The sequence below is a fragment of the Tamandua tetradactyla genome, chromosome 20 (assembly GCF_023851605.1).
Source record: "Tamandua tetradactyla isolate mTamTet1 chromosome 20, mTamTet1.pri, whole genome shotgun sequence".
NCBI lineage: Eukaryota > Metazoa > Chordata > Mammalia > Pilosa > Myrmecophagidae > Tamandua > Tamandua tetradactyla.
In genome coordinates, this window is record NC_135346.1 from 58,715,336 (window position 1) to 58,726,248 (window position 10,913).

General features: G+C 43.0%; 1 protein-coding gene across 7 annotated transcripts in view; it reads left to right on the plus strand.

Moving 5' to 3' along the window:
- Positions 1 to 10,607, plus strand: part of ZNF346 (zinc finger protein 346) — a 29,371-nt gene extending 18,764 nt beyond the window's left edge. For 5 of the 7 annotated variants that reach the window (XM_077137733.1, XM_077137730.1, XM_077137729.1 and 2 more), the window contains 2 exons: positions 6,306 to 6,399; positions 9,179 to 9,385. In XM_077137733.1, the coding sequence (XP_076993848.1) occupies positions 6,306 to 6,399; positions 9,179 to 9,266 (182 nt within the window). In that variant the 3' untranslated portion in view covers positions 9,267 to 9,385. Of the gene's footprint in view, positions 1 to 6,305; positions 6,400 to 9,178 lie in introns of all 7 variants that reach the window. The other 2 variants (XM_077137735.1, XM_077137731.1) reach the window with 2 other exon arrangements.
- The last annotated feature ends 306 nt before the right edge of the window (positions 10,608 to 10,913 follow it).

The following is a 10,913-nucleotide window of genomic DNA, read 5'->3' on the forward strand; positions in this document are numbered from 1 at the left end:
GTATGGTTTTCCGTTTCACAAAAATGTTGACACTCAGAGCAACTTTCTCAAGCTGATATGTCCATGATGGTAATAAGTGGTCACATTCTGATAGGTCTCTACTTATTTCCTATGTGTGTATCCTCCTTCCTTCTGCCTGGAAGTTCTTAGTATACTTGACAGGAGGCTTTCCGAATACAGGACATTCAGCAGAGAGGCTGAACCTACTCTGGCTTCTCTCTTACTCCATTGGTAGAATGTTGACCTAGGGTCAGCAGGCAGTGACTGCAACTGACAGGTGTTCTGTCTTAACAAAGGACTTAGGTTTGTTAGCAGCTTGATTGCTTCTTGCTGGTTCCAGTCACAGCTTGTTTGTTTGTTCAGTTAGTCGTCTAACACCGATGGCTGCTGTGGCTGGGTGCTTCCACATATTACCTCAGTTAGTCCTCAGAACAATACTGTTGTACAAGTTGATTATCCCCACTTTATAAGTGAAGACCATTAGGATCCTGTGCTAGGGAGGGCAGAGCCAGAGACAACATTGAAAACCCAGGACAGTTTATTTGTTGGGAGCAGAGAGTAGTTCTCATCAGGGCCCCTGATGAGTGTCTCATGACAATGTAGGTCTCTTGGAATGAGATGACCCAGAATGTGCAGATCCCTTCTGCCAGGGGCAGAGCCAGCTTCTGCCCATCAGATCAACAAGACTTGGAGCTTGTTTTATACATCAGGCCTAACATTTCTCTCATAGGTGTACATTTACCCAAAGAATTCCAAACATAAAAACTGAGGATCATTTTGACAGCCAAATCCTTGCAGCCCCAGAGCACTCACATCTGGTTGGATGCAATGTTCCTTGCCTGACCCATCACTTTTCCCCATACTTAGGCCCTTGCTTTCCACATAGAGCAGGTCTCCTTTCTTTGCCCCATGCTGATCCCCCAGCTTCCTCAACCCCTCTACAGAGGGCAAGTTTTGTTAAATTTATTCAGCTCACTTATAGTCAACAAATATTTGTTGAACTCTTTCTTGATAAGTGCCAGACATTGTATATGTAATAGTTAGCAAGACAGGTATTGTCCTGCTCTTGTGGAGATTCGAGTCTAGCAGAGAAGATGGGCATTGAGCAAATAGTTAAAGTGCAAAAAGCCTTAGAAAAGGAGACAGATGGGATACTATGGGCCCATAAAACTGGGCAGTGACTTAAGGTGGGCAGGGGCGGGGGTCAAGACAGATCTCCCAGAGGACAAGGGGCAGAGTGCGGCTGGGAGATGAGCAAACATCCAGGCGTGGCACTACAGCTGTGTGAGGGATTTGAACCTTTAACCTAAGAACAGAGAAGTTTGACAGTTGAAGCATTATCTGTAGAGCATCCTGGTTGCAATGTGGAGAACAGTTGGAATGAGATGGAGGGTAGTGAAGAGAGACCAGCTTTTAGGCCGTAGTCATTTTTCACACTAGAGCAGAGGGGAGCTTGGACTAAGGTAGCAGTGGAGGAGATGGGCAGAAATAGATGGATTCAGTATGGAGGAAATAGTATGGTCTGGACTTGGCCACCTGATGTGAGAGATGAGGGAAAGGGAGCAATTAAAGATAGTGCCAGGGTTTGGGGCTTAAGCAATTACATGGATTTTGGCAGATTGAGTTTAAGATACCCATGAGACAGCCAAATAGAGATGTTAAATAGGCAATTGAGTGTTCAGAGCTCCACTGAGAGGTCTATATTAAAGAGAAAAATTGTGTTTTCTTCATATGTTAGGTAAAATAATATGAAATTGTCATTGTTGGAGGTCAGAAATGTTGAATATTGGTAGTTTCATATATGTTGGTCTAATAGGTGAATTGATGTTAGGGAAATGAATGGGAACTCTTAGAGAGTTTAGAGAGAGAAGAGCTGATGGTGTATGATTGAGCACTCTGACATGCCAGTGTTTAAGGTTGGGGTAGAGTAGGAGCCATCAAAATAGACCATGAGGAGCAATCAGAGGAGATAAATCGAAAGAGTGTGGTTTGCTGAAAGACAAGGACAGGGAAAGTTTGAAAAAGGAAGGAGTAATTGGTCCTGTCAGGTGCTACTGAGAGGTCAAATATGATGAGGCATACATAATGAACATCCAGTTGTTCCATTATATTTAGGTACACGGAAGCCACCGTTAACCTTGGAAAGAGCATTGGAGGGGGTGAGGGAGCCTGGGGGGTAGGTTGCAAAGTAATTAGGAAGCAAGAAAATGGAGAAGTAAGTATAGACTGCTCTTTGCAAAGATCTGGTAGTGAAAGGGAGGAGAGAATAAAGGGGATAGCTAGCAAGAGAAGAAAGTGGGGTGGAAGGAAAACTTCAGCCAGCTTGAGACAGGTAACACGATACAGGTGCTTTTCCAAATGAACTAGATGTTTAAAATCAACTCTAGTGATTTATATTTCATTAAAATCACCCAGGTAAACCAGAATGTTATACATGTAAAACAAAAAGGAGATGAAAGGTCATTGATAGTAATATGCATACAGTGGAATATTACTCAGCCTTAAAAAGGAATGAAGTTCTGATAAATGCTACTACATGGACAAACCTTAAAGATATTGTGCTGAGTAAAATAAACCATATACAATAGGACAGGTAGTGCATGATTGCATTTATATGAAATGCCTAGAATATGCAAATGCATAGACAGAAAGTAAAGTACAAGTTACCAGGGGCAGAGGAGAGGGGAAGGGGGGGGGAGTTAATGCATACCAGGTCAAGGGTTTCTGTTTGGAGTGATGGGAAAGTTCTGAGGGTAGCACAACACTGTGAGCGTGATTAACCCCACTGAATGGTTGCTTGGAAGTGGCTGAGATAGGAAAGTTTATGTTGTATATATATGTTTCTGCGGTTACAAAAAAAAAAGAGAGAGAAAGAGCAAATAAAGAAACAATGGCAGTTAAATGTAGTATATGATCCTAGACTGGATCTGATAATGGAGGCAAAAAAGGCCCAAAAGCATATTATTGAGACATACGAAAAAATTGGAATTTAGACTGTAAGCTTTATATCAATATTAACTTGATAACTATACTGGTGGTTACATAAGTGAAGATCCTTTTTCTTAGAAAATGTGCATGGAAGTATGTGTTCAAAGAGTCTATATATTCAGTCTCCTCTCAGATGTTCAGAAGAAAGTTAGATACATAGACAGACAGACAGATGGATTGATAGATGGGTAGATTTATTCATACCAAATGCGGCAAAATGTTAAAATTGGTAGATCAGGGGGGTTTTTTTGGGGAAGGGGAGAATTATGTTGGAGTTCACTGTGTGGGTTTTGTATTTTTTTTTTTTGCAACTATCCCATAAGTTTGAAATTATCCAAAATTAAAAATTCATTGGTGTTGGTCATGGAGAAACCCCCCTTTTTTTTAGAAGCACTAATAAATTCTAGTTTCCCCAATTGAGGGGTTAAATCTAGTTTATAGTTCAGCAAATAGTGTTCTGTGATCTTATACCTCACAGGGCATACAGCAGAATCCAGAGTCTCTGGTGCAGACGGAATAACAGGGGCTTGACAGTCATCCCATAGGGAAGATCCCAGCTCTAACCCCAGCTAAACCACTTAACCTCTGTGATCTTGTTTCCTGCCCTGAAAAACAGAGATGATAACCATGTATCTTGCAGGGTTGTTGTAGAGACCCAAGGACAGAGCGCTGGCGTGATGCTTGGTGCTTATCGATCATAAGTGGGCTGTTGCACACTGAGCGTCAGTAACTCTTAACCACTTGTAGTCATCACCCCCACTCCAGCTCTGGCTCCCACTCTTGACCTTAAATCAGCAGTGGTTCTGCTATTCCACTGTGACTTCTTTTCCCTGTTAGGGCGAACCGTGTGTGCTGACCAAAAAGACCCTTCAGTTCTGTGTGCAATAATTTTCCCCTTAAGTGCTTTCAAGGGGTGTGTGTTCCAGGAAATACCTGAAGATACAGGGGAAACAAACATAGGTGGGAACATCGGCTAACTTATAGAAGAGGAGATTGTCAGTATTGTTGGTAACTAAAGCTGTTACAGAAGACTGTTTAAAAATACTTTCCACCCTTCTGTCTTTGCCAGCATGACTCATAGAGCCCAGAAGAGTGAAAAAGTAGTAATGTTGAGAGTTCACATTTATTTGAGCATTCACTGTGTATCAGATGTGTTTATTTATATCATTAAAATATGTATCAAATGTGTTTACTAAAATAACCTTATGAAGTTGATACAATTAGTAACCCTTATTTTAAAGATTTTAAATTCTTTATTCTTTAATGCAATGCATGATTACATTAATTTTATTCATCATATAGCTGTGCGTTTATCATCATAATTGACTTTTTTTTCCATTTTTGGTGAAAAATAACATATACCAAAAAGCAATAAATTTCAAAGCCCATCACAACAGTTAGTTGTAAAACAGATTTCAGAGTTTGGTATGAGATACAATCCACAATTTTTACTTCTAGCTGCTCTATGTTACTGGAGACTAAAAGAAATATCAATATAATGATTCAGCAATCATATTTACTTGTTAAACTATACCTTTTCTGTACAACACCATCACCTTTGATCTTTCTCCCACTCTTTAGGGTATTATTAACCCATTTTATAGGTAAGAAGCCCCACTTTTATAAATGAGGAAATAAAATCTCAAAGAGGTTATATAGTTGGCCTGTGGCCCCACAGCTAAGAAATGGTAGAGCTAAGAATTTGAATTCTGGGTGATCTTGCTCCATAGCTGTGAGACTTTAGAGTGGCAGGTGATTCATCAGATGTCAGATGGCAGGGCCCTTGAAATCATGTATAGCTTTCTTGTACAGCTAGCACCTGGCATGCTAGAATCAGTACAGCCTTTGCAGTCAGCTACACCTGAGTTTGGCACTTCCTGGCATTATGTTCTTGGGCATGCGACTGGACCTTATTTTTCTCATGTGTACAGTAAGGGTAATGCTCCTCACAGGATCATTATGAGAACCAAATAAAATTAAATGAAGTGCATTGCATATATCAGGCATTTGATAAATAGCTATTTTTTAATTATAAGCATTATGGTCATAAGTTGTGGCATAACTGGTTTGCCTTTGAGAAAAGCTGAGGATCAGAGAGGGGGCAGGGATTTAGCCAAGATCACATGAAATATAGCTTATCTTGGCCTCTGAGCCCTGTTCTCTCTGTTAGACCATGTGGGAAAAAGCCACGTGATGATTGGAGCAGTCCTGGTAGTGAGATGGAGTGTCTGTAAGCCCCAAGGTAAAAAACAGATTGATTTTCATAGCAGGCATTCTTATTAATTACTGTTATTGCAAGCCTGAGGAGAGTGGCACCTTCCCAGAGATTCTGCTCAGTGAAAGGCATCCTTAATGAAGCACTTAGCACAGTCAAAGTGGAGACGACAGTTACACCAAATGTCACCTCTTTGTTCTGTCATTCTTCTGGCAGGTTGTATGTTGGGGCTAGGGGCACAGAGAAGAATGACAAGGTTCCCAACCCTAAAAAGCATACGTGTGCACAGTGTGTCCCTCCTTAGCAGTGAGGCATCTGGGATACCAACCGCCTGACCCTTACCCCACCTGTCAGTCCTCTAGAAGAGCATTTGTACAAGCCTTCAAAAGCAGCAGTCCAACACGAAAAGATATGATAGTGTGTGATTTCACTAATATGAACTAACTAGAATATGTAAACTTAAAACATAGAATATCAGGTACCTAGACAGAGGCTAGAGAAGGAGACCAGTTGCCTAATACGTACAGATTTCTTAAGGTTGAACTTAAGTATTTGGGTATGGACAGAGGTGATGGTAACTTGTTATTGGGATTATAAATAATAGTGCTGTATTTTTGTTGAAAGTCATGTATTTTATCTGTTAATATTACAGATACAAATAGGTTCTTGCATGAACTACTACAATGTATACTTCTACAAAGAGTTAATAATAGAGTGGTATATGGAGAAAGATTACCTGTTGCAAGCCACAGACTGAATTTAACAGTAATACCTTAGTATTGTTTCGTCAGCAGTAACAGGTGTACCACAGCAGCACTAGGGGTTAGTAGTAGGGGGGATAAGAGATATGGGGTGTTTTGAGTTTTCCTTTTCTTATTTCTGTTATTTTTCTCTTTGGAGCAATGAAAATTGTCTAAAATTGCGGGTGATGATGATTGCACAACTAAGTGATGATACTGTGAAACAGTGTATACTTTGGATGGAATATATGGTACGTGAATGTATCCTAGTAAAATCTCAGATTAAAGAAACAAAAAAGCAGCAATCCCCAAGTCCCTTCTTCTTGGGTAACTAAGCCTCTTAATTTTGATGTGTGTTTCAGCTGGGAAGGGCTATCCCTGCAAGACGTGTAAGATAGTGCTGAACTCCATAGAACAGTACCAAGCTCACGTCAGCGGCTTTAAGCACAAGAACCAGTGAGTAACCATCCTTTGAAATCCAAGGGTTTCTGCAGTGGGAGTTTGTGGCCTCTGAGTCAGAAAGAAGCCAAGGGCTCTGCCCCTAAAATGAAACCCTAATAGCCTTTTCTCAGTCGACAGAAGTTAAATCAGTTAACATAAGAATGTGTCTCCTCTGTAAATTTTTCTCCCAGCAGCTTCTCCCCAACCTTTGGACCTCCTGGCCTGAGGTTTTACTACAGAGACAGAGAAGATTTCCTTGGTGATCCCCTAAAATATCTGATTTCTTGGCCCTTAGCAATCTGGATATGGAAGCATTTTTCACTTGTCTGTAGACTCCGCTGCCATCTGTTTTGTGACAGGAGCTCCCTCTGCAGGTCATTGCCAAATATGACCAGGTTCTTTTGTTCACTGATAGAATAACGACTGGAATACCTTTTGAGTGGTGCCCAGACAGACCCAGTCTGTGCTCTCATGACCTTACATTCTGATGGCAGGAGACAAACAATAAGCAAGTAAACAGCCGATAATTACAAATGAAGAGTGCTTTAAAAAAAAAAAAGCAGGTGCACAGAGTTGTGCTGGTCTCACAGCTCCTGATGATCTGGAAATTGGCTAACTGTCCTTGAGCCCGTCTGTGTTATAGGTCACATGCCAAACACATTCTCTCAGGAATACTCAGAGAAACTCCGGGAGGAAGGGATCATTATCCCCATTTTCCAGATACTGGCAAACAGTATTTCCAGATATTGGCAACAGTCGTGTGATGCTGTGAGGTAGAACTATGATTCCGAAGTCTCTCTGGCTCCGCCACCATATTCTTCCCAGGACATCGTGCCACGAAGGAGTAGTGGCACCATGAGGGTAGGGCCCCGGCTGGCAGGAGCCCACAGCATTCTTTCTCTCTCAGAAGGGAAATGGATCGTGAGAATAATGCACCAAATTTTGTGTCATGTTTATTCCTCATCACCTAACCTTCTGAGATAGGAATTATAGCCCCATTTTACAGATGAGGAAATTGAGTTTTAGACAGGCAAGTTTGGTAGTGGATTCTGTATCACTATTTGAGCCAAATGAATTAAAGTCAATAGAAGCACAGTGTTGACTCCAAAAATGCCCTTGTTCTACTCTGCTCTGTCTGGAGTCTCCTCTCCCACACTGTAGCATAGCTTCCTCTTTACTTGCGGGTGTGTTTTTAATCTGAGGTACCCTTGAGGCTTAGGTATGGAGTTGAGATAAACCCCAGCAAACCAGCCTGGGGCTTGCACAGTGTTTCAGCCTGCCTCCCTTGCAGCTTGATAGATGGTAATTTCTCCTGTATACCTGAGGCGAGCCAGATTTGAAAATGCTGGAATGTTTTGTTTTCATTTTTTGTGTTTCTTTTCCTTTTTTACTTCTTCTAAAAAATTTTTTTAATTACAGTTGTCAGTGAGCAGAAAAATCAAGTAAAAAATATGATGTTCAATATATATATAACTATCTCTGTCAATACTACACTGTCTTAGTTAATCTACTTCTATTGTAAGTCTTAAAATTGGGTAGATTGCAATACTAGTGGTCAGTAGAGGGAGGGGTAAAGGGTATGGGATGTATGGGGGGGTTTTCTTTTGTCTTTATTTATTTTGCTGGAGTAATGCAAATGTTCTAAAAATGATCATGTGATGAATGTACAACTAAGTGATGATATTGTGAACCATTGACTATATACTTTGGATGGATTGTATGGTGTGTAAAGTTAGCTCAGTAAAAAGTACATTAAAAATTTTTTTTCAATACAGTATTCCCATATAGACCCTGCTCCCCCTACACTTTGGATAATGCTGGGGTTTTTTTACTGTTCTTTTCCTACCACTTTCCAGCTCTATGTCTGGAACAAATCAGTAAACCTCTCTGAGCCTCCAGTTCCTCTTCTGTAATGGTAATAGCTACAGTTTGTTGACTATCTAATTCAAAATGATTTCATTCTCATCAGCAGCTCTGAATTTTACAACCCAGTGTCAAGGAAATTAAGTGACTTGTCCAAGGTCACACAGTTACTTGGAAGTAGATCCAGGATTCAAATCTGTTTGACTCTAATGCCCATTCATTTTGCTTTGCCACTACCAAATAGAACTAATGAGCCTCACCTTTCAGGCTGATTACAGAGTGAGAGATAGTATATGCCTCGGATCAGTAAGGGGAGCTATAGAGAGAAGCTTTCATTCATTCTGCAAATATTTACTGAGCACCTTCTATGTGCTAGGTCCTGTTCTGGGCACTGGGGCTACAGTAGGAACCAAGACCATGCTTTCCTAATCCTTTGGACCCTCCTTCTGGTGATAGAGGCAGGTCCTAAACAGATCCTTAAACAAGGTAATAACAGGTGGTGGAAGGTGCCCAGAGAAGGAATAGAGAGTGACGGAAGAGCCCTGTTAGAGTGGTGAGTTGGTAGCATCCAGGCCAGGCAGGGCCTTGGAAGCCGGAGTAGATGGCTTGGTGTAGTAGAAGGCACGGGCTGCAATCCTGAACCTCCCACTTAGAAGCTTACTTTGGGCAAGACACTTAAATTTTCTGAACTTTAGTTTCCTCATGTATGAAATTGGGATAGTAATGGCCACATTGGTAGGAGAATGAAATGGGATGACAGGAGCAAAGCGCCCATAATCATGCCCAGCATCAGTGGGCCTCTGTGAAGGAGAGCTCTATGGTTGTTACCTCAAGGCCTGGGAAGAGCTGTAATATTAAAGTAAGCTGTCTGGAGGCTGTCACAACCATGCTTCAAACTGACCCTGTCCCTTTGTTCCATCTCAAATGACAGGTCTCCAAAAGCAATGGCATCATCCCTGGGCCAGATTCCAGTGTATGGACAACCTGTTCAGAAAGACTCAACAACCTCAGAAGACTAGAAGGATTTCTGCCCAGCACTCCAAGCTGGACCGGCTGTGAGCCAGCTTCCTGTACCTGTGGCCAGCCTTGGCTGCCTCTTCTTTCTTTCACCAGGAGAGTACACAGACCTGAAACAGGATTGGGCTGCAGACAGCCTGTGGTTGGTCAAAGCAATTGCAGTCACCAGCCACCCCAGTTTGCTCCCACTCCTGTTCCTCCTTGGTGTGGGCCGCTGTAGGTCAGAACAGGGAAACAGCGGTCTCGAGAGCACTTGGAGTCTCACGGAGTGGTAGTTTGGAGGGTAGCATTCTTTCTTTTCCAGCCCCTCTGTCCTGAAGCCCCAGAGCGTACCTTTGCTCTGAAGATCAGTTTTGGACCAGTCCCTGTAGCTGAAGAATTGAGCTCTCCCTGGACTCGAGGTTTCTCCAGGGAAACCTGGAGCTCTCATCCCACATTTGTCCAGGGCAGAAAATGGCAGGTGGAAGTATCTGCCACTGGGAAATTAGAGGTGATATGATACTGCCCCTGCTCACAAAAAGGACAGGCCCTCCTGAGCCTGGGGGGACCAGATGTTGGCCAGTTGTACAGGTTTCTGTCCACTGTGCAGTCTCCCCTTAGAGCAGTACCACAGTCCTGGCAAAATGCTGCTGTCCTCTGGCCCTTCCTCCACAGTTCCCAAATGGTGCTAAGGAGCTGCAGCAGCTGATGGCAGGCTGGAGCTGAAGGAGGACTTGGTACCCAGTGGGATCATGGAACACTCCAATGGGGACTTTCTGCTCTGCCATCAGAGGGGCTCTGTCCCAGGTCCCCCATATGCATGTTTCCATGATGGTTCTGTGTCCTCGAAGGCAAAATGCCTCATGCCGGCCAGCCCAGAGGTTCCTTACTGCCCTCTGATCCTACTGGCCTCTCCTTCCCATCTGTAGGCCACCCTGCCCAGGTACTGTGGTGCTAGCCTTCCCCCACCATCTACCAGGAGCTCCTGGGCACCAGGGAGCCAGAGGGGCCTCCAGGAAAAGAAATAGGGAGCTGATGCAAGTTTCTGCATTTTGGGCCCCAAACCCTATTTTCTTCAACTCTGCTGTATATTGTGGCCTAGGACATCGCTAGGAGTGGATGTCTCCTGGTGACTTTCAAGCAAGAATTCCAGAGAGCATCACCGTCAAAGACCCCTCTTTGTTGTGTTAAAGAACCCCCTAGTTGCTCTTGTGGCCTCAGCCTCCTTCGCCCACTCCCTAGCCCTTTGCCTGTGAAAAGCCTTTGCATATTGTGTGTGCACATGTGTGTGTGTGTGTTTGCGTGTGTGCTTACGCTTTGCCTCTTGGCCACCAAAACTTCCAAATAAAGAATTTCTCCCATGAGCTAGCCTATAATTTAACACTCCGAGTGTATAATGGGTCTGATATATCTGTCCTGACCTCTCTCCCCACCACATTCAGACTCCTAGGACTCTCCTCAGGTGGAACAGAGACCGACATCTAGATTACCTGGCAACCCTATGTATGTCTCCCAGATGCCCTAGACAGAACATTACCTCATTATGCCACCCCGTCATAGAGACTTTCATGGAGGCCTTTGGAGAATTTAAGCCGGGATCTGCTTTAAAATTTGAAAGCAAAACTTTTGTGTTGGAGGAATGCAGAGGGGCAGGAAAGGAGACTGGGAGG